We start from the raw sequence: 24,708 nt of genomic DNA, 5'->3' as shown, positions 1-24,708 counted from the left end.
TTCCTGGACCAGGGCTTGAACCTGTGTGCCCTGCATTGGCAGGCAGATTCCCAACCACTGTGCCACCAGGGAAGTCCAACAGAACATTTTTATCACCCCAGAAATTTTCTTATATCTCTGCCAAGTTATTCCCTGTTCTATACCCACCTCCCAACAACACAACTACTATTCTGATTTATTTTACTTCAGATTAAGTTTGCCTGTCCTAGAACTTCATATAAATTGGATCATAGAAAATGTACTTTTTTGTGTCTGGTTCTTTGGTTTAACATAAAGTTTTTTAGATTAATCCATGTTGCTGTATGTATCAGTAGTTCATTCCTTTTATTGCTGTATAGAATTTCATTATATAGATATGCCACAAGTTGGTTATCCATTTTTCTGTTGATGGACATTTGGCTTGTTTGGAGATATTATGAATAAAGTTTGGAGATATTATGAATAAAGCTGCTATGGACAGTTTGGAGATATTATGAATAAAGCTGCTATGGACATTCTTGTACAAATTATTTTGTGACCATATGTTTTAATTTCTCTTGGACAAATATCTAGTAGTAGAATTGCTGAACCACAGGGTAGGTGTATGTTTATAAGAAACTGTGAAACTGTTTTCCAAAATATTTTCTTCTAAAAGCTTTTTGTTTTCATTTTTTTCCTGTGATCCATCTGCAATTAATTTTTGTATGGTGAGAGGAAATATTCAAGGTTAAATTTTTTCCATGTGGATGCCCAGTTGTTCCAGCACCACTTGTTAAAAGATTTCTTTTCTCCTGTTGAATTCATTGGGCACCTTTGTCAACAATCAATTGGCAAAGATGGAAAAAGTCTGTTTCTGGGACTCTGTATTATCTTTTGGTCTATTCTTACACTAATACCATGTAGCTTTATAATAAGTCTTGAAATCAAGTAGTGTGAATCTTCCAGCTTTGTTCTTTTTGTTGTTATTATAGATCCTTTGCACTTCTATATAAATTTTATAACCAGTGTAACATTTTCTAAAAAATAAGTCTGCTGAGATTTTGATTGGGATATTGTTAAATCTATAGATCATTTGGGGAAAAATTGATAACTCGAAAATATTGAATCTTCTGAACCCTGAACATAGTATATTTCTCTATTATTTCAGTCTTCTTTACTTTCTCTTCATAGTGGTTTGTAGTTTTTATGAGAGGTCTTGCACATCTTTTGTTAAATTTATCTCTAAGAACTTTGTATTCTTAATGTTATTATGAGCAATATTGGACTTTTTTTCATTTTTCTATTACTAGCATATAAAAATGTAATTGATTTTTATGTGACTTTGTATCCTGCAGCCTTGCTAAATTTATTCTAGTAGTTTTCATATTTTCAAAGGATTTTCTTTATACACAATCATGTCATCTGTGAATAAAGACAGCTTTATTTCTCCTTTTCCAAATTTTTTGGCTTTTATTTCTTTTTCATACTTTATTGCTCTGGCTATTACAGCTAGTATAGTGTTAATTAGGAGTAGTAAGGACTGACATCTTTGTTTTGTTTCTGATCTTTGGGAGAAAGATGCCAGTCTTTCACTAGGATATTACCTCTAGGTTTTTCATAGTTGTTCCTTATCAAGGTGTGGAAATTACTTTCTATTCTTAGTTTGCTAAAAGCTTTTATTGTGAATGGGTATCAAATTTTGTGAATTGCTTTTTCTACATCTAGTGAAAGGGTCATATGATTTTTCTCACTCCTTCTGTTAACATGGTAAGTTACACTGTTTGATTTTCAAATGTTAACCAACATTGCATTCCTGGTATAGACCCCAATCAATCTTAAAATAGTATTCTTTTTTTACATTGCTTGATTCAGTTTGCTAATATTTTGCTTAACTATTTTTGTGCCTTTGTCCATGAGGAATCTTGGTTTGTAATTTTCTTATAATGTCTGGTTTTGGTGTTATGGTTTTGTTGGCCTCATAAAATTAGTTGGGAAGATTCCTTCTTCTATTTTCTGGAAGACCTTGTATAAGAGTAGTGTTATTTCCTCCATAAATGTTTGATAGAATTCAAATTTGATAGATGCTATCTGGGACTGGAGTTTTCTTTAAATGTAAAGTGTTTTTGAATAATGAATTCAATTTATTTGTAACAGAGATTGGGCTACCCAGATTTTCGTTTCTTCTTGTGTCTTTAGAGAAGTCCCTCTTTCATTCCTGATATTACTAAGTTGTATTTTTGCTCTTTTTAAAATTATCACTCTACCTATCACTTTATCAACTTTATTGATTTTTTCAAAAAAAAATTTTTTAAAGTTTTATGTTCTATTTCATTGATTTGCACTTCATTTTTATTATTTCCTTCCTTCTATTTATGTAGGGTTTAATTTGCTATTTTTTCCCTACCTTTGTATGTTAGAAACTTAGATTATTGATTTTAAAACTTTTATTATTTCTTTTTAAATGTTATATCTTGTGATTAAAACTATCAAGTTCACTGTAAACATTGCTTTACTTGCATCCCACAGATTTTGATATTTTGTATTTTCATTATCTTTCAGCTAAAAATATTTTTTAAGTTCTCTAGTGGTTTCTTCTTATATTCTATTGACTTCTCTTCTTGTACTTTTTCCCTTCTCCTTCTCCTTTTTAGCACCTTCTCTACAGGTTAAAATATGTGTTCTTAACGTACCACAGTCTGCCATGAATTAGTATTAAAACATTCACATGTAATATTAGATCCTTACCACAGTATGCTTCCACTTGTCTCCCTTTGTGCTACAGTTTTCATATATTTTATTTCTACATATGTTATATAACTCACAATACATTGTTTTTGTTTCTGCTTTAAATGATCAGTTTTCCTTTAAAGAAAATTAAGAAACAAGGAGATATTTATCCACATTTTTACCATTCCCAGTGCTTTTTATTTCTTTATGTAGAATCAATTTTTCATCTAGTGTCATTTCCTTTAGTCTGAAGTACTTCTTTTAAAAGTATGCTGGGAATTCTCTTAGCATGTATTTGTCTGGAAAAGGCTTTAGTTCACCATCATTGGTGAACGATAGTTTCACTGGATATAGAATTCTAGTTGATGCTTTTTTTCTTTTAGCACATTAAAGCTGTTCTCTCAATTGTCCTCTGGATTTCATAGTTTCTAATGAGAATTGTTATCTTCATTCCTCTGTGCATAATGTGTTATTTCTCAGGCTGCTTTTTTTTCCTTTTATCACTGGTTTTCCACCATTTGATAATGTGCCCAAATGGGGTTTTCTTTGTATTTATTCTGCTTGGGTTATTTTTTGTTTGTTTGTTTTAGATTCTTGAATATGTTAGTTAATATTTTTCATCAAAATTGGAACATTTTTAGCCATTATCCTTCAAATAATTATCCTTGTCTGACTTCTCTCTCCTCTCGTTCTATAACTCCAATTGAATGTTAGACCACAGGTCACCAAGACTCTGTTTATTGGTTGTTTCAGTTTTTTGTTTTTTAATAGACTATTTTTTTAGAGCAGTTTTAAGTTAATAAAAGATAATTCTCTGTATGTTTTATTCCTCTGATAGTTACTTTGCTATGTTATAGTTAGAGAGGGGGTAAATCAGTGACTGGTTTGGTCACCTTGTGAATAACACCTTTATTTATTTAATACACGTTTCACTGATGATGTTTTCCATAGTAAGAAATACTATATAAAGATACATAGAAGATTTTGTTCCATTGATCTAATATCTTTTTTTACACATTATATTTGTTTTTTAAAAGTATTTTATTTTCTTGTTTTTTGCTCATAAGCACCTAAAGTATGTACATGTATGTGCGTGTTTCTTATGACAGATTTATATTATACTTTGAATTCTTAGAAATTGTATTACTCTTGAGCCATTGGCATCACTTGCCAAACTTAGGTTTTGTTTTTTTCCTTTCCAGGCCCAGCTTCAAAGGGAAAAAGAACAGGATCATATGAAGCTGCAAGCAAAACTTGAAAAGCTTGATGTCTTAGAAAAAGAATGTTTTAAACTTACAACAACTCAGAAAACTGCTGAGGTAAGCTTCTACTTGTTTCTTTGAAGTGGTGTTGCCAGGAATAAATCTTTAGTATTAAGCATAATTACACTATATGTGAATATGCAGTAAAATTAGATTCGTAAAACTTCATTAACAACTTTTAGTAATCCAGATATGAATTCCTGCCTATAGAGATGAAAAGTTAATATATTCTATCACAGCATGAATGAGCTTGCCTTTTGATGTGAAATTGTAGTTTTGGTTTCTTCTGCAATGGCAGAACATTTTCATTCGTTAAGTAATTTACCTAAAGGATATTGAAAAGATTGCCTTTCACCACTTACAATTAAGTTAAGCCTATTCTAGATCCTGTCCTGAAATACCCTCTCCTTTTCCACCCAAATCCTATCCATTTCATAGGACTTTCTCCCAGTCCTGCTTCCTCTGTGAAGCCTTCCTTGAGTTTTCCAACACTCAGGAAGCTCACCCTTTGAAATAGTACTGTCTTCTTATTCTAAACTACACCATGGATATAAGATGAAATACTTATGTGTATAAGGTTATACAGTATATACATGGTATGAGTCAAATCATATCATTTCATGTATATTACTGTTGTTTCCCTAAGTACAGCATAAATAGATGTTTGTTGTAATTTGTCTATATTTTGAATGAAACATTGAGACCCAAGACTATAATTGTTTGACATTCTAGAACTTTAAAACCTCCCAAATTTTCATTATTATGATTTTGTTGATGAAAGTTAAAAGAGCCTATGCATATACATTCTTTGCTTTTCCTTTGTTCTTCTTGTATATAATAGCAGGTAAAGAAGCATAGGAAGAAAGCCAAGAAAAATTTAGCATCTTTTGCCATTCCTTTTTCTTACTTTCTGCTTTAATTTACCAAACTATCAAGAATCAATACCCTAAGGACTCTATTTGGAAAAGGAATATAAGATATTTGGCTTTAGTTTTTGTATAATAATCCCAGATTTTTTATTCTTTTGCAGGGCAAGATTAAACATTTAGAGGAAAAACTAAAGGAAGAAGAACATCAGCGTAAGCTCTTTCAAGACAAAGCTTCTCAGGTAAATAGAGCACTATATCATCTATCACATTAAAATCATGTATGTTTTATTGTACTTTATTAACTGAAGCCTGTATTCTAGACTCTAATTTCTGCTTCCTAGCTTGTTATTTTTTGTCTCATTTTGCTATAATACTGAAGTTCTCAATAAGTCAGCCAGTATATTTATATACTTGGATGTATTGCCAAGAGATCTTTTGGTCTTTTGAAATTCTGACAAACATATATATATTCTCAGTTGAAACAATTCCTGCTATAGATTGTTTTCAGTTTGAGATATATAAAATAATTCATTCTCTTAAAAACAGAAAATGATTGTAATTACCAGTAGACCTGGTAACTTTTTCACACAAAAAATAGTGTTTGAGGTTTTCTTTTCTTCCTCAAAAAATATTTTGTCTTTATAAATTGAGATCTGATCCTCATTATAATGTTTTTGAAGAAGAAGGAACTTGTTAAAAATCAATTTAATACATTTTTTTTCAATATTGTAGCTTCAAACTGAACTTGAAATCAGTAGAATTTTGATGTCTTCAGTATCAAATCCAAAGCGCTCCAAGGAAAAGAAGAAATCTTCAAAGGTATGCAAACACTTTATTCTTATCTTGCTAATACTTATTTCTTGCTAATACTTATTTCTTTACCTTTTTAATATTTATACCTATCCATTTCCAAAAAAAATTTGAAAAGATTTATAATACAAGACAATGCTTTGAAATGGGCCTAAAAACATGAGTCAAGTAATGATGGTTTGGGGTGTGAGGACAGAAAATTCCATAACACCTAGGTTAAAGAAAGTAACAGCAGTTGAGTGCAAAACCTAGCTCTGAGTTTGCTTAACAGCCAAAGCAAAAAGGAGCATATAATAGGCAGTACATCTATCTTTGTGAAATAACAATAAGCCTTCCAGTTTTTCTAGAAAGACAAACATTTTCCTAGTACTAAACTGTTAGAGAAATGTACTTTGGATACTTTACGAAAGAGGCAATAAACAACACAATAGATACTGACAAGCACAATAGATCCTAGAAGCAGTTTTATATAATATATGCACAATAAAAAGACAAAGATACAGTATTAAATTATATTGTATTATAAATTATAGTCATTTCTCTAGGTAAATTATTTATTTTTTTCTGTGCTCATAGCCTTTGGATTTGCCTAAAAATAAAGATTGGGGAAGTACTTTATAGATTTACCAATAATATTTTGTTTAGATGAGTTGATGTTTGGGGTTTATTATATTAAACTTTCTTATTTATAATGGTAAGAAAGAAAATGTTAATCCCTTTTAATCTCATGATTCTGAAATTATAGTTTTTTTTTTTTTTTTTAAGGAAAGAGAGATTATTTATTTATTTATTTACTTTTTATTTTTTTATTTTTTTATTTTTGCTGTGTTGGGTCTTCGTTTCTGTGCGAGGGCTTTCTCTAGTTGTGGCAAGCGGGGGCCACTCTTCATCGCGGCGCGCGGGCCTCTCACTATCGCGGCCTCTCCTGTTGCGGAGCACAGGCTCCAGACGCGCAGGCTCAGTAGTTGTGGCTCACGGGCCTAGTTGCTCCGCGGCATGTGGGATCTTCCCAGACCAGGGCTCGAACCCGTGTCCCCTGCATTAGCAGGCGGACTCCCAATCACTGCGCCACCAGGGAAGCCCTGAAATTATAGTTTTGATGACCATCATTACTGTTTACTCAATATGCATGTAGTGTTTGTGTGTGTTCTTTGCTGTGGGAACCAGGCATGCTATTTGCAAGTTCTGGCCACTGCCATAGGCTCACCCTATGGATACGATAATGGAGGAAATGTTATACTTAACTTTAGCTAGTCATTTATTCCATAAATAAGAGTTACTATTTAATAGTTTGGCTGCATTTTTCACAGATTTTTTTCTTTCAAAGAATTTGCAAAATACAGTAATGAAAAGCATTTTCCCAATGCAATTTATGTTGATTTTTTAGCTTATTTCCTTCCTCAAGTATGTTTTCTTTCTTGTCTCTACAGGAAGATTAGAAGCTGCAAAGCCAAATAGAAAATCACTATAAGTAATTTGCAAGTGGAAAAATTATTGACTTAATTTTGTATTTGTGTTTTATGGCATCCTTTGATGAGTTAGTGGAAAAAAAATTTTAATAAGGTACGGGGAGAAACAAGGTAAAAGAAATGAAGGAAAGAAAAGGTAGCTGCTGGAAGAAAAGAAAAAGTAATTAACAGCAAAATCACTTTTAAAAAGTAGTTAGTTCAAGTCCCAAGTTCATAGGATCTGCCTGTAATAATGCCTCCCTTTAAAGATGGCAGGGACACTTTGTTGCTTGCTGAAGGTAGGATCTGATTTTGAGACCTCTATGAGAGTCCTGCTTGTCTCACTGACACTCCATATCCTGAATGTAGTTCATTCAATTCATACATCTTGATTTACATAGACTAGTACCTTTAGGTAGTAAAAAGATAAATAACACAGGAATTTACAGAAAGGCAGATAAATATACAAATATAAGACAGTATAATAAAAACTTAATGAAGGTATAAACAAAGTACTGTGGTGCTGTATAGATAAAGAATATGTGAAGGGGTCATGCAAGAAGCAGCATTAAAGGCAGCCTTGGAAAATTAGTAAGTATTGATAGAGATGAGGAGAAGTGTTTTACAGTCTGAGAGTATAGTTGGTTTTTCCACGAAACGATAAGTAATTGTCCAGTACTGGGTGTGAGATGGTGTCATATGAGACTGAAATTGAAAATATAGCTTGAGGTGACATTATGACTGATCTTCAATGCTATGTTAAGAATTTGAACTTTTATTCTATAAGTCATTGGGAACCATTGCAGGCTTGTAGGCAAATGATTAGAGCTATACTTCTAGATGGTAAGCGACAACAGTATAAGGTGAACTTGGAAGTAAAGAATCAGGCTGTTTGAATGTGGTAAGCAAGATGATGGAAGCCTTTCCTGTGACGTTTTCATTATTCTCTTAAAAGGTTAGACTAATCAATCAGAGATCTCATCCAATATAGTAATTAAAAGAATTAAATTTCTTTTACTCTTAATTATAACTGCTTGAAATAGCCTTAGACCAGACCATTGTTTTCCATTACTTGAAATTACCGTTCCTGAAGTACAGAGGTTGAATGGTTGTCCAGGGTCACCAGGCAACTCTGAGTGAATAAGAACTGACTCACAAACTTGTGATTTCTCTACCTCTAAGCCATTTTATTTCTTTAATTTTCAGAAAAAAAAATTGAATGTTTATAATAGTTAAGATATCTAAATTTTCATTTAGAGTTCGGAATATTTTGTTTTCATTATGGAATATGCTCAGTTTATTGATTATTCTCTTGGTGAAGTGTTAACTAGAGTGACCAATTCACCCCAGTTTGCCTGTGACTTTCCTAGTTTTAGTACTGAAAATTCTGTATCATGGGCAAATTGAGACAATTGGTCACCCTAGTTCAATCCTTCCTACAAAAATAGTGAAATCATTTACTTTTAAGAATGTAGTTCAGCAGGGCTTCCCTGGTGGCGCAGCGGTTGAGAGTCCGCCTGCCGATGCAGGGGACACGGGTTCGTGCTCCGGTCCGGGAAGATCCCACATGCCGCGGAGCGGCTGGGCCCGTGAGCCATGGCCGCTGAGCCTGCGCGTCCGGAGCCTGTGCTTCGCAACGGGAGAGGCCACAGCGGTGAGAGGCCCGCGTACTGCAAAAAAAAAAAAAGAATGTAGTTCAGCAGTGTCTTTTTAAAAATGTTTCATGAAGGAGTATATATAACAAAAAATGTCTGCTCGAAGGATAATAATGAAATTAGCACTTGGTAGAGTGACCACCCAGCTTAAGAAATAGAACATTACCAGCACTGTTAAGCCCCAGCATATATCTCTCCTAAATTGTATTCCCTCCGTCCAAGGATTAACCACAATTCTGATTTTGCTTTTATCATTCTCTGGCTTTTTTAAAAAAAATTACTTTGCCAAATAAGTATTCCTAAGAAATACATGTTTTAGGGTTATGCTTTGAACTTTATGTAAATGGACTTATTCTGTTCGTGTTCTTCAGCAGCTTTCTTTTTCCACTCAGCATTAAGTTTATGAGATTCTTCCAAATGATGCATATACCTATGGTTTGCTGCTTTTTATTGCTAAAAATATTTTTTCCTTTCTCCTTTCAGTGATCATTTGGTTTGTTTCTCACTTTTTATTATTATAAAAAACACTGTTAAGAACTTCCTTGTACATACCTCTTGGTGCGTGTGTTCAGGAGTTTCTCTAAGATGCTGGGCCATAAGTGTTATGCACCTTAGCTTTACGAGATAATGTCCAAAGTGATTGGACCAGTTTATGTTCCAATCAGCAGTTACCATTGTTCCATATCCTAACCATAAGTGTCTATTTTTGTTTTTCACTTTTTATTTTGAAAAATTATATATTCACAGGAGATAACAAAAAAATATAAAGGGAGGTCCCATGTATCTTCAACCAGTTTTCCCCAATGGTAACATCTTTCATAAATATAGTATAAAGTCCAGGAAATTGAAATTGGTACAATACACAGAACTTATGGAGATTTCAATCGTTTTTTATTCACTTAGTTGTGTGTGTATATGTATGTGTGTGTGTGAGTATATGTAGTTTTATATAGTTTTATCACATGTGTATATTCATGTAACCATCACCACAATGAAGATACAGCACTATTCCACCTCTATAAGGTTTCTTCATTCCATCCCTTTATAGTTACACATCATCCTGCTCCCTAACCCTTAGCATTTTCTAATCTGATTACCATCTCTATAATTTTATTTCATGAATGCTATATAAATGTAATCATACAGTATGTAACCTTTTTTAAAAAAATTTTATTTATTTTTGACTGCGTTGGGTCTTCGTTGCTGCACATGGGCTTTTCTCTAGTTGTGGCTAGTGGGGGCTACTCTTCATTGTGTGCGGGCTTGTTGCTGTGGCTTCTCTGGTTGAGGAACATGGGCTCTAGGCACACAGGCTTCATTGTGGCACGTGGGCTCAGTAGTTGTGACGCACAGGCTTAGTTGCTCTGCGGTATATGGGATCTTCCGTGACCAGGGCTCGAACCCATGTCCCCTGCATTGGCAGGTGGATTCTTAACCACTGCACCACCACGGAAGCCCAGTATGTAACCTTTTGAGAGGCTTTTTTTGCTCAGCCAATTCCCTTGCAATCCACCCAAGTATTAATACATTTTTAAAAGTTTCTGTGTAGTATTCCATGTTATGGATGTGCCACAGTTTAACCATTTACCTATTGAAGGATATTTGGATTGTTTTCAGTTTTAGGCTATCACAAATAAAGCAGTTATAAACATTTGTATATGGGTTTTTGTGTGAACATAAGTTTTCATTTTTCAGGGATAAATGTCTAAAAGTGCAATTGCTAAATCATATGATAACTACATGTTTAGTTTTATAAGAAACTTCCAAACTGTCTTCCAAAGTGGCTGCATTATTTTGTGCATATGAGTGATCTGGTTTCTCCACATCCTTGCCAGCATTTGGTGGTGTCACTTTTTTTTTTTTTTTTTGGCTGTTCTAATAGGTGTATAGTGATGTTTCATTGTAACTTGCATTTTCCTAATGGCTAATAATGTTGCATTTGATAAATGTCTTTTTAAATATTTTTTGTTTACTTTTTCCCTTGTCAATATTTAGAAAACTAAATGTTTAAAGAGAGGACCACCTCAGCAAATTTATTCAAAGTTTGGATCACTGCCTATTGTGGCTGAGAAGGTGAGAGGGGGAAAAATGAGGATACTTGGTCAGATAAACTCAGGCTTTGTTGTAAGTGATATTTAAATGCCATCAGTTATTTAAAATCGTTCTCAGCTATTTCTTTTCCCCCGAAGTCTGCCAGTGCAGGCCATTCCAGGAATGCAAGTACCCCAAACCTGCAGACAATGCAACATTACAGGCCATATATCCTTCAGAAACTGGCTGAAGTTTCTGAACCTAGATGTCTCTACAAGCCTTCTAAATCAACTTCTCAATGTGAAGCTGTACCTTCTGACTCAGAAAAGTCCATTTCCGTTTGTAACAATTTGTCTGAACTTTTGATGGCAATGCAAGATGAGCTGGACCAAATGACAATGTAAGTATTTATCAGAAGAAGTAGCAAGATATTTAGGTATCTTTTTTTCTTGTCAGTCTTTCAAACAGTGCCACTTATAAATTCTTAAAAGTCTTACTTAGCCATTTGGATTTATTTTGATCTGCAGATTTGTTGTCATTGATTTTTCATTATATTTGTTGTATTTAAATTGCATTTTAATTATCTATGTGTAATTACTACTTTTTCCAATTTAAAGTGTTTCTGTATTCCCAAGATCTGAACTGATAGACAAATATTTCTGTCATTCTAACAAATGGAGTCTGGTGACCTTAAATTGTAACTCACAAATACTTTTATAAGAAAGATTCTCCATTTGTTTTTTATAATCTTTTTAGTTAAATGAATGATTTCATTAGATAAATAGGAAAGCAATTTCTTGTTTTAGATTCTGGCTGGTCTGCATTACACGTTTGAAGCATCCATAGTAAACAATATTCTGTATGGGATATATATTTTAAGCTTCAAGTTTAAATATATATTCAACAAAAATTCCAGAAAATATGTGATTTGGGCGGCCAGCTAGTTGAACTAAGACCTCTGTAGAAGATATAACTAGTTCTATTGGCAGTGTTTCTTTGAGTAGGCTATCACCAAATCTAGGGATTTCTCAGGCAAATACTTCTATAGCTGGAATTCTTCCACAGATTCTACACTAAGAATTCCAAACTTGGAATGAAAAAGAGTCCTTTAATGCCTCTAGCTAAGGACATCAGAATATTTTACTACATTTAACTGTAAACATCAAGGATTCAGACCTTTTTTTTAGGATTCTTTAAGATCCTAAGTCTAATATATTTCTAAATATATCTAATCTCAAAGCATAAGAGCCTGTTTATAATTACCATAGATTTAATTTGATAACCCTACAGAAAGAGACTGTCTTTGAAGGTTAATATTTAACTCTGATTAAAATTTATGATTGAACAGAATATTGTCTAATTGTGACAAAGACATATACTATAAACTGTAATAGTGCTTGATATTTGCTTTTCTTTCATAGGGAGTACCAAGACCTTCTGAATCAAATGAAAGAAACTGAAAGCCAATCAGTCTGTGAAAACATAGAATGTGAACTAGAACATTTAGTCAAGAAAATGGAAATTAAAGGAGAACAAATTTCTAAATTAATGAAGCATCAAGACAATGTAAGAGGCTTTAGTAAAAGATTTTAATGAAAAGATAATGTATCTGGATTCAGTGTTATATCTCTGTATGACCTTCCAAATTTGAGGCCTGTATGTATGGCTTAGAGAAAAGATGATAGATAGGAATCCCTTAGGCTTATTATAGAGTCATCTGTCCATTGAAATAGCATGGCCTCCTATGTAACTCTCCAAGATAATACAAAGAAAAGGAAACAAGGAAGTTTAGTTATGGGAAATTCCCTGGTGGTCCAGTGGTTAGGGCTCAGCCCGTTCATTGCTGGGGCCCAGGTTCAATCCCTGGTTGGGGAACTAAGATCCTGCAAGCCTCGTGGTGTGGCCAAAAAAAGAAAAGAAAAGAAAGTTTAGTTATGTATTAAAAAATAAGTTTGGGAAAATTAAGAGGTAGGCTAGATTTGCTTTACAGCTCTCCCAGTTATCCTTTTAGCATTCTTTCCCCTTATCCCTCTCTTCCCTAATGCCTTAATGAAACCCCTTATGTCAACAGGTGTCTAGTGCATATATAAACCTGGCTTCTGAAGCAGTACCCCAACTCTAAGACTGCTATTTCCAGTTTCCCAGAACAAGCTATGCTGTGTTCCACCTGTGCTCAGCTAGCTCTAGAGGGGTGATGAGGGGGACTCTATCCTTGTGTGTAAATTCTTAACAGCTAAGAATGGCATAACAGTTTTAATATTTTAATGAAAAAATCATGGAATCTTATATTTTATCCCAAGACAATGACTCCATTCTTAGTACGATTATGCTACTGGAACAGAAAGCAGAGAAAATCTTTCCAGGAACCCTCAGGTCATATCATGTAGCTATCTGCCTATGGAATAATCAGCATTCATATAAGTTGGTGATATATTAACCTCACAATTAAGCCTTCCCCACTTTTATAGGAAAGTAATAAAAAATGCAGAATTTTACTGCCTTTACTCTTCTATAGCCAATAAAGAAAGAAAGAAGGAAATGAAATTTTGAAGCAAACATTTTCACTTTACTGGCTTTTAAGTCTATAGTAAGTAAAATTTTTGTATGGTTGTGTTAGGGTGAAGATTATATAACTTGTATACTTTCTTAGAATCACACAGGAGAAACTTGAAAGGAATAGAAGAATAGTCACTTTTTTTAAATTTAGGAAGTGTGTACATAAATAATATTTTGAAAATATTATTTATATTCCATAATAACTATAGCAGTATAAAATTTCAAGCATTTTTAGACAAATAGAACACCAGATACTTAGCCAATGTCTAGACCAGCTCTACAAATTAGGCTGTGCTTAAGTGAAATAGATTAAGTAATGGAGGGAATTCCCTGGCGGTCCAGTGGTTAGGATTCTGCGCTTCCACTGCAGGGGGCACAGGTTGGATCCATGATTGGGGAGCTAAGCCATGTGGCCTGGCCAAAATAAATTAATTAATTTAATTAAATAAATATTTAAAAATTTAAAAAAGATTGAGTAATGGACTGGACTTCGAAGAAATAGGTTTTGACTAGTTTATAAGTTTTGTTTAATTCTGTCTACCCAATCATTACTAGATACTCCTCAATGAGATAAAGTTATTCCTTTGCCTTTTTTTTTTTAAACTGGCATTCAGTAGTACTTTAAATTCATGAATACTTTAAATTAAATATATATATATATATATATATATATATATATAGACTCTATAAACTTGATGTCCATTCCTAGCATCAAATCTTTGCTTTATTGTTAGTGTCACCTGAAAGGTCCTTCTCTCACCTCCCTGTTCTCCAGATTTTTCCCATTTCATATCTTACATAAACATTCCTTCCTCTCAGCTTCTCCAGCCCACATTGATCTTGTCCTACTTTTAGCCTTCTCAGATATATACTTTTTGTCCTACTCAAAGTTATTGTGGCTTGAATTATTCTCTAGTTGTCACATATATGCTTTGATTTCACTAATAAGAGCAGTAAACTCTTTGAAAGCAAAGATTGTTTTATTCATTATATTTTTGTCTAACTAGCACAGTGTTAGGCATGTAATAGGTATTCAATAAATAAAGACTTAACGAACTTTTTAATTTCATGTAATCTTTAAACCATCAATCCAATCCATCTACTGTAAGGTATATTTTAAGTATATTTTTGACTAAAATGTTAGATTTTTTTCTCTCCAGGTCTGCAAACTGCAGCAAAAAGTTCAGAATTTGAAGATGAGTGAAGCTTCAGCTATTCAGAAAGAAGATAGCAACTGTAAAGGATCAAAGAACATAAAAAATAGCCCCAGAAAATGTTTGCTAACTAACTCTCCTCAAAAAAACAGCAACTTTCCTCCAATACGAGTCCATAATCTTCAAATGAAATTGAGAAGAGATGATATCATGTGGGAACAGTAACACAGTAGCAAAACTGTCACCTTAAATGAACTTTGTCAGTGAGATCTTGAACTGTCTAAAGTGGTTTTAATTTAATATACCTTTATGAAATTTTGAATTATGTTTCTAGCCTCTATAAAGTGTCAAATTATATATTTTAAAATTAGTGCCTAATGACCTCCTAAGAGCCCCAAATAATAAATGATTGCTTTCTTGTTTTTCTTATTGACTGAAGTACCTAATCTTGTGTTAGAAACATTGTTCACTTTGCAGATACCTTAAGATAAATTTAAAAAATTATACTAGACTGATGATATTTAAAACTGAGTTAAATTTGAGATACAAGTGCCATAACACTTTTTCATTTAGTAGGCTTGGAACCTTAAGAACCAATATAAAATTAACAGAGTATGGAAAGGTCTTTTAACTTTCCTGGTGCTTCCTCCCTATCTTGTTTTAGAGCTGGGAAATGTTTTTCTTTTTTGGAAAGGGAAAAGCTTTGGGAAGAGGCCTTTAGCCCAAGTTTTTATGTGACAATTACAAATAGGAACCCATAGTTACTTAATTTTTAGATGACAATAACTCAGCTGTGGAAGCCTTCCTCTGCTATTCCCATTCTCTTTTACAAATCTAGCTTTGTTTTTTTTGATCTTACTCCTTTGTAACTATATTTTTGATATTTTGATTAGTGGTGCCATAAGAGATTTCTTTGTACATATATGCTTTATAATAAATTTACATTTGTTGACCTATCTTTCCAGAAGCCTATGGAAACTAGTACAACTCTTCTGAACTTATTTGGTTTCTCATCAGAATCCTTTGGGGCAACTAGAGAACTGGAGTCATCAACTGAAGTAGAACTAGAAGACTGACAGAAAAGGCATAACGGAAGTGAGGAACTCAGAAGATAGGGTAGCAGTTTAAGAGATGGTGATTCCGAAGGAATTGGGAGGTACATCTTTATCTACAGCTGGGGGGATGTTCAAGCTATAGGTGTGAAAGAATAAAAAGATCAACATCTTGGGGAGCTAGGAAAAGCAATTTTTTAAAAGACAGTCCTTATATCCTCCTAGGAAATCCCAAAAAGTGTGTGTAGGAGAAAGAGGGTAATTGTGGACCCTCTGTTGGGGGAGGAGGAAAACTGTGATTCAGTCTCATTGAGAGAAGAGGTGCTGTTAGAAGACCTTTCCATACCTGAAGTGGGGAGATGACTGAAAATCGGCACATTTATACTTGGAATTGTCCTTGAAAGCACCTAATGGCTGAGATAAAAGTTTCTCTCCCTTTGGTTCAAATAGTACATTTGTCCTTCACCCACTTTCACTCCCTCTCCCTTTACAGCACCTTCAGCCCCAGAGATGTCACAGACTGCTTCGTATAAACTCAGTTTCATCACCTTACCTATTTTTCAACTTTGCCTTTTCTCCTCAAGAATGTGAGTGCTCGGTGCTTTGTGTCCACCTAGAGGGGTGGGATAGGGAGGGTGGGAAGGAGACGCAAGAGGGAGGAGATATGGGGATATATGTATGCATATAGCTGATTCACTTTGTTATACAGCAGAAACTAACACACCATTGTAAAGCAATTATACTCCAATATAAATGTTAAAAAAAAACCAAAACCTAAAACTCCAACAGAAGGTGAAACTAATTAACCAGAAATGAATCAAATAGAGAATTTGAGAATGAGAAAGCAGTGGTAAAGTTGTTCTAGTTAGCATAAGTTTTGTTTTAATAATAATAATCACCATCATCTAAAATAAAATCTTTGGAAACTGTGGTTGTAGAACAGAGGTTAAAATTGACGTTTCTTCAGGTTATTTCCATCATTATCTCAGAGTTTCATCTTGTTTCATGGTCTTCCTTTTTTTCCTTATTTTCCTAACCATTGTCCTTCCCTTTGAAAGCCATGTGCCGAGATAATCTATCCAAGATCATATTTGCTTAGTTCCTTCAAAGACCCTTTCCTCTCTCTGGTATTAGTCATTCAATTTCCTGATTTTACCCTTAATTTTGATTCATGAACTGCACCTTCTCAGCAATCTTGGCTTCATACTAACTGAATCGTGGCTGTCTTCTATGATACTGTTTTCTACTGAAATCTTGATTCTTTACATAGGGAGACATACATTTTCTAAGTGTTAACTTCTGATTTCCTTCATCTGTTTAAAGAATAATATTAGAACATTGAATAAACTACTTTGAATGCTTGCTTAATATATTCATCATTTTATATATAAAAACATAAATGATAATTGCTAAGACAGCCTTATACAATTAATTTGAAGTTACTTACACATTTTTTAAAAATCTAACGTTGGATTAAGGTTTTGCATGTGTTCAAGTTTGGAAAGACTTGAACTTAACTCCATTAGATGATGTCTCCTTTTGTGAATCCAATTCCACTATTCTATATACATTCTTCAGGAATTTCCTCTCTTTTTTCTAGAGATCTGTTCATCCAGGTCTCCTCTTCACTGCTTTAAAAAAAAAAAACTGATAAAAAATGGCAGATATGCACACTTGCTGCTGTTGACACTTTGCTGTGTATCTCATTCTAATTTCCTGCCACCAACTCCCAGACTGATCTATATCTTGGCAATTCCCTGTGACAATCTGTTCACAGTACCATCTACTGTTTTAAAGATAAAGTCATTATTGTTACATCCTGAATAACAGTAACAAATGACCTTTACACACCTACTAAAACAAAGACTTGATGATTATTGATACATTTTTCAATCAGGACTAGAGCAAACGACCCTGATGCATGTTATAAAAATAGTAAAATTAGGGCTTCCCTGGTGGCGCAGTGGTTGAGAGTCTGCCTGCCGATGCAGGGGACACGGGTTCCTGCTCCGGTCCGGGAAGATCCCACATGCCGCGGGGCGGCTGGGCCCGTGAGCCATGGCCGCTGAGCCTGCGCGTCCGGAGCCTGTGCTCCGCAACGGGAGAGGCCACAACAGTGAGAGGCCCGCGTACCGCAAAAAAAAATAAAATAAAATAGTAAAATTAATTCAAAGGTTTGAAGATTTTTCCCTTTCCCCTTCTTCCCTTCCTATTCCAGAGATACTTCAGCTTTACTGCTAGACTGGCTGCTTTGTTAATGTCATCAAATAAGGCAAAGAGCAGACATATGCACATTGTTGTTTAACATACCACCTGAATCAGGAATACAGTAGTCCAGAATATTTTGAAACATATTTCAGGGCTTTTTCCAGCCGATCACCTCACCCAAACAATAATCCATTCCTCCCATTTCTGAGTGCCTGGGAGCAGTTGCCTTTTCAGATTTGGAGGGGACTTGGGTAGCATAAGATAAATTAGATTCTTAGTTTTTTATATTTGGCTTCTTTTTCCCTCTTGTCAGTATTCCACTTAAGCTGTTTTGTATTGTGCACCTTTCTTCCCTTCTCACCAAAGGGCTGACCTCAGGAGGCAGAGAAGAGCAGGCTTTGTTGTAGCTAATTAGAGAGGGTAGATACCTGGGACACTGGCTGGCTACCAGCATCACAGTAACTCTTGAAGATCTTTGCATTTAACAAACATTTGCCAAACATTTTATTATGTACAGGGCTCTGTACTAAGTTCACTGTTTTTTTGTTGTTGTAGGTTATTTTTGTTTGTTTTTCGTTTGTTTTTTCTTTCTTGAGAATATGTCTAACAGCTTGAGGTCTTTACATTAGTAAATCATATAACTTTAGTGAATCATAATCATAAATCCTAGAAAACTATGTACTAGGCCAGTTTAAGCCTGATATTTGATATTTAATATGGGAGCTAATTTCTTTGTTTCCTTTCTTACAAGATTATGTATATATATAATATATAAATATATATTTATATATTATATATATATATTTACAGTACACACACACACACACACACACACCCCCTCTATATCTGCTTACAGTGCTCATTCCCAGTGTGTTAACCTTCAGTCTTAATTTACAAAGCAAACATCTCAAATCATCAATAATAAAATGTGCTGGTGTTCAGTAATAATGTATAAATTTCATTTTTTTCTTTTTCTATATAAAAATAAAATAAAATTCAATTATGCTTAAAAAAAAAAAACAAAAAAAGAATGTGAGTGCTGTAGTTTATACTTAGCAAAAAACTCACCAGGACTATTAATGCAGCCCTATCTTTCTGTGCCTTTGTTTTCTATGCACTTAGGACAATGGCCGGATAGATTTATCAGTATTGAAGTCATTACTTTTGGAAATGTATTACTAAAACAAATTACCATAAGAAATTAAATTCATTTAAGGAACACTTGAATATTTCAATTAAGAATTGAGACATTTCTTGCAAAATCAGTGTAGTGTAGTAGAAAAAAACATAGATTTCAGAATTAGGAGACTTGGGTTCATGTTGTGATTCTGCCACTTAGTAGTTTGGGCGATCAAATAACTTTTTGGAGCCTCCATTTCTTACTTGTAAAGGTGGGATTATATTACTACCTACTTCATAGGATTGTTGTGAGATTAAATGAAATAACATGTCAAAGCACCCAGCAGAAGTGTTGGCACTGAATAAAAACTCAATAAATGTTAAATCTGAGTAGCCAAAAAAAAGAAAAAATTGTCGTAGAACCTAAGTTTGCATGGGTTAGAGCCTGAAAGCAAGAGCCAAAAGGTACTCTTCAAAAAAGTGAGAATATTCTAATTTTTTTTTTTTTTTCTTTTTCTATGTGCCTGGGAGGAAATTGCTTTGGCTTGTTTCCTGGCTCAGGCTTCTAGTGGGGGGTCGGTAAAGAATATAGTCCTACTATGATGCAGAAATACATAATCACACACAGCAACTTGGTTTGGAGTTTGTGTTGTTGGGGTGACATTTATTAGGAAAGACAATAAGGAATGGTCTCTCGTTGCTCGATCACAATTACTGAACTCAAAATGTATCTCTGCTCACAGCCTGCTGCTTGTCTTTGACTCCTCAGGGGGTGGAGCAAATGATTTCCTTCCTGGATGGGGCAGTCTATGGTCAGTGTACAAGAGTTGCTGTAGCAACCCCGCAGCTGTGCTCTGCCTAGCAGAAACTCGGTAGGATATCATAGATTTTGTTCACTTAAGTAAAAACAGGTTTGTTTGTTTTTTATTTAATCAGAAATTGAAAAAAATGAAATTGGAACTTTTTAGCCACGACAGGTCTCAACTTTAATGAAACTGAAACTAGAAAGTTTGAGTGTCTGAAGCAGGAGGTATTGTGACTATTCTAATCCTGGAAATAGGAGCTGGGGTCTTGAATTAACTGTACTTGTGTGGGTCATTGGCAACATAGCCATTTTTATCAGGTTGTAGCTAAAGGTAGGAGGGTTGGAGGGAAATGCTCAGTTTTTAGCAGTATAAGATTAAAGAAGGAGATACTTAATTCAGTGGGCTAACTGGCTAGGATGGTGTGCTTGAAAATTATTTCTGAGTTTTTTGTATAGCCTTCTTACTTTAAAAATAAAATTTTAACTATAAAGTAGTATTCTTAACCCATGATAAAACATCAAAAGTTAAATTAAAATTTGATTTGTGAGACATCAAACTCAGGGGAAAAGGTGGGTTGGTCATGCGCAATGGAAGGAGTGCTCACTGTGGCCAAAAATGCACCAGCTGCCGTTGTTGGTGTAGAGTAAATAGTGAAACTCCTAATGGGGTTTCCTGGAACTCTATTCAGCTGTAACTAAAGCTGTACCTACGGAGAACATTTAATTGTATGTGAAGTTTAGATAAGTATAAGCCGACTCCCAGATGTACAACAAGACAAACCTATCTAAGGCATAAGAGCATCTGTGAGATGAAAAAAATTCTTTATGAGTGCCATGGCACCTTTTAGTTAAAGTAAAATGAGGATAAATAAAAATAATTGACTTGTCACTGATGTGAAAATAAATTCACTTCTTGGTAATTAAATAGACCTTGCCAATGCCTCAGCTTTTTTCTTCATACTTATTTTCATGTAACTTTCCTCCTTTAATTCCTTTTCTTTTTTGTATTTTGTTACATAAGGAGAATTAGACATAACAAAATTGCAAATTTAAAGTTTTAAAATATTGTCTAGACCAGAGTTTGTTTTGAGTATAGCTGTAAATGATTTACTTAAAGAATCAGGTGGATTTTTTTCCTGGTGGGTTTTTTGGGAGTGTTCTCCTTATGGGTACAGTGTCATTGCATTCTCATTTGGTGCAAGAGCCTACTAGATGCCATAGGCAATCATTAGAATTATAACAGTACACCCCCACTGAAGAAATGTATTTTTATTATATATGCACGGTCCATTGTATCCTATGTGTTTAACAGTTTTAACAGAAAATATTAGAGAAGCAAATTGATCTCTTGTTACTTTATGCTCTGAGGTGGGTTTTTTTGACAATATAAGACTTGTAAATGACCAGTTCAACAGTCTGTAATGTTGGGAGACTGGATCCAGGTTGGAGGTGGAATGTTGGGCATTATGAATTTTCTGTCAAAGGAAGATAAAAAGTTCTATGAATGGTATAATCAGCTTTCTAGAATAATCTTTTAAAATAAAGATGAAGTTATCCACCATACTTTCTGCACAGATTTTGCTTGTCTAACTTCCCCTCATTCTTCAAGTCTCAACTAACTGCTGCCTCTAAGAAGCTCTCTTTAAGCCTCCTCTTCACACCCCTACCTGCTCCGAATTCTGGCTTAGCTGCCTTTTCTGGATATTTTTCCTATCTTTGCACTTTGCACATTTTCTTGTTATCATTTGCTTGTTTGTCTTCCCATAGACTGAAAGCTCCCTGAGGGCAAGATTCTTTCTTGCTTACCGCTGTAGCCCAGCACCTAGCATAATACCTGCCCTGTGCAAGTAGCCTCTCAATAAATATTTAATAATTACATTTCATGAAAATACATTAACCTTATTATGTGGTCTCATCCGGAGTGGCCATATTGGGTCAGGTACTGCTGTTTCAGGCACCGGTTCAGCTATTCTGCTGTTTCATCTTTTAAGGATATGTGATCATATTTTACATAACCACTTGTTAAGAATACTTCAGTATTTTATTATTTGTTTCTTTGCGGGCACAGACAACAGGCACTCAGAATGATGCTTTCTTTGATATTATGATGCTAAGAGGAAAAGGTTTGAGAACCAAGGTAGTTCTTTACTTGTATATTGGTGTGTTTGACTTGTTCATTCAGCAAGTATTTATTGATCTCTAATAATCAAGGATTTGTTGATCTCAAGATACTTTGCTAGTTGCTATGGGAGATTCAAAGACACATTATACATGGATTCTGTCTTCAAGTTGCTTATAGTCTGATAGGGGAGATAAGACTTATACATAAACATACAAGGAAAAAAAGCAATAGGTGACACAGAGGTATAATGACCAGCACAGAATAGATGCTCTAAAAATATTTGTCTACCAAACCTTTGTTTTCAACCATTGATAGATAAAGTTGGCCTGTTTGTATTTCTTCATTCACTATCTTTATATATATGGCAGAATTGGTCTCGGATTCTTAATTTTCTATAGGCTTGTTGATTGAAGATACCAGTTCACCTAGTAATCTCAAACAAGTACTGCCACATAACAAGCATCAAATTCAAAGACATGAGTAGAAAGAATGGGTATGAAACACGGAAGTAAATGGGAAGCGAGTGGAGAATGAGGGGGGCAAAAGTCAAGCAATAATGATTTAGACTGCAACAGAAAAATAATATAGAGACAAGTTATATTCCAGAGGCCAATTATTGACTTGCACAGAATTATGCAAATGATTGCCAGTCACTTTCCTTATGAATTTAAGCCATTCAGTTTCCTCATACTTCATCTTCCTTATCACTTAGGCCAGGTCAATATTTTTCAAACTGTAGCTCATATCCTATTAATGGATTGTGAAATCAGTTTAGTGGGTCACTACCAACATTTTGAAAATAATATAGAATAGCATTGAAACTATCAGAGTGCATCACACATAGAGGAGGTAGTGGTGTTTCATGAAACTTTGTGAGTACTGAATTATAATTTAAAATGTAGTCCTAAATGTTATTTGGGAAAGAAAAAGCCAGCTCTTAATAAATGTTCAAAGGGAATGAATTTGAAAGATGTTGTAGAGGAAAGTGAGATAGCCAGTTTAAAATAGGAATACTCTTGAGGACTTCCCTGGTGGTCCAGTGGGTAAGACTCTGTGCTTCCAATGCAGGGGGCCCAGTTCAATCCCTGGTCCGGGAACTAGATCCCACATGCATACCGCAGCTAAGAGCCCACATGTCGCAACTAAACATGCCACAAGGAAGATCCCGCATGTGGCAACTAAGACCCGGCGCAGCCTAAATAAACAAATATATAAATATAAAATAAAATAAATAAAATAAAACCAGGAATACTCTGAAATCCCCTGCTATGGCTTGTGGCAGACTACTGTTTAGCCCAGAAATACCATTTCAAATTTGTTTTGTATGTTCTACAGATAGAAGTCCCATTTTAAATGTAACGGTATTTACATTTGCTGGTCTATAGAATACTCTTTTCAAAACACTAGCCAACCTACATTAGAGGAGTGTTGTTTTTCTAATGTAGATACAAATAAATATATTCAACATGAATTCCTTAACAAATGGCCCTGTTACTCCTCACCCATTGTTTCTATCTAGACAGTGCCTCTGTGTGGAATCTAACCAAGCTTGGGTCTTATGGATAGGAAAGAAATTTTTTCTGTATGGTGCTTGAGACAACTTTAAAATGCATAAAGAAATGAGATTTGTGGGAGAAAAACTGTGTGCATGTCTTGAATCTGAAATGAGCAAAAATTTATCCCTTGACAAACCCTATTTGTCTGAGCATCAACAGTCAACAACACTAAAAAAAATTTAAAACCTGATGTACCACCCACATGACACTCTTTAAAAACATGTCACTTTACTGAGCTGATAAAATATTTTTAAATGAGTGAATGGGAGTACATAAATATCTTACCTGAAAAATACCTTCATTAAATGAACTAACTACCAACTGAGAGGCTGTATTTCTGTGACTTTTGATATCCTTTTCAACATATTTCTTCATGGCCGTATCAGCTCTGGGCTATGGTCAGAACATAGGAAGAAGTGCCATAAGGAAGTGAACATTAGAATGATGTTCATTATAATAGGATTCTAGTCACTTGTGAAAGTTTATTCACCACTACAAATTATTAAAGGTGCTTAAATCATTAAATAGATTTTAGTCTTTATGAAAAGAGGATTGTAATGTGAGCCAGACCTTCTAATTGTAGTTAAAATAATATACTTTTGACCTAATTTTGTTTGATCTGATTAAGTAAATTTTAGGATAAGTTCTGAAAAACCTTGGAAGATATTCTTTGGTTAGTTTCCTTAAAGTTAAGTGTACAGGGCTTCCCTGGTGGCGCAGTGGTTGAGAGTCCGCCTGCCAATGCTGGGGACACGGGTTCGTGCCCTGGTCCGGGAAGGTCCCACATGCCACAGGGCGGCTGGGCCTGTGAGCCATGGCCGCTGAGCCTGCGCGTCCAGAGCCTGTGCTCCGCAACGGGAGAGGCCACAACAGTGTGAGGCCCGCGTACCACACACACACAAAAAAGTTAAGTGTACATTGACTTGTAGGGTATTTCTCAGAAAAATCTATTACTGAACTAGTACAGAATGTGAATCATTTCTTGCCTGAAATATAAGATTGCTGTTTACAGGGCACTTGTCCAGAATCTTCTTGCTGAATTGGAAAGTATTTCACTTTCCATCACTGTAGGTTCTTTTAACTTCACAAATGTGTTATTCAAAACGTAAACCCTATTGGTACACAGGAAACCCATTTAAAATTAAATTTTAAAACACTCTTGAGAATTCTATGGAACATTTTTGGTTTATAATTTATAATTTCTAGCAAAAGAAAAAGTACCTTTAATACTTTAAAAATATATTTTCAGAGATAGCTAAACCCCAAATATGTAATACATGTGAAAGAATAGCACTATTAATATCTTAAATATTGAATGTTGGAGCATAAAATTAAAAAATTACCTTCATTTTCCCCAAAATAAGCTAAGCCACAAA

General features: G+C 34.4%; 2 protein-coding genes across 6 annotated transcripts in view; both read left to right on the top strand.

Moving 5' to 3' along the window:
• The window catches only part of CEP57L1 (centrosomal protein 57 like 1), a 65,296-nt gene extending 46,534 nt beyond the window's left edge, over positions 1-18,762 (top strand). For 3 of the 5 annotated variants that reach the window (XM_067702399.1, XM_067702398.1, XM_067702401.1), the window contains 7 exons: positions 3,888-4,004; positions 4,978-5,055; positions 5,549-5,635; positions 10,725-10,802; positions 10,919-11,160; positions 12,182-12,326; positions 14,477-14,892. In XM_067702399.1, the coding sequence (XP_067558500.1) occupies positions 3,888-4,004; positions 4,978-5,055; positions 5,549-5,635; positions 10,725-10,802; positions 10,919-11,160; positions 12,182-12,326; positions 14,477-14,695 (966 nt within the window). In that variant the 3' untranslated portion in view covers positions 14,696-14,892. Of the gene's footprint in view, positions 1-3,887; positions 4,005-4,977; positions 5,056-5,548; positions 5,636-10,724; positions 10,803-10,918; positions 11,161-12,181; positions 12,327-14,476; positions 14,893-15,487 lie in introns of those variants that run through there. The other 2 variants (XR_010933782.1, XM_067702400.1) reach the window with 2 other exon arrangements.
• Positions 18,763-18,944: 182 nt separating this feature from the next.
• Positions 18,945-24,708, top strand: part of LOC137204667 (uncharacterized) — a 65,714-nt gene continuing 59,950 nt past the window's right edge. Inside the window, exon 1 of the mRNA XM_067702404.1 lies at positions 18,945-19,721. The gene's annotated coding sequence lies outside the window, so the exon portion shown is untranslated. The remainder of the gene's footprint in view (positions 19,722-24,708) is intronic.

The sequence above is a fragment of the Pseudorca crassidens genome, chromosome 13, assembly GCF_039906515.1.
Source record: "Pseudorca crassidens isolate mPseCra1 chromosome 13, mPseCra1.hap1, whole genome shotgun sequence".
In the NCBI taxonomy this organism is placed as follows: domain Eukaryota; kingdom Metazoa; phylum Chordata; class Mammalia; order Artiodactyla; family Delphinidae; genus Pseudorca; species Pseudorca crassidens.
This window is presented reverse-complemented; position numbering and strand designations above follow the sequence as displayed.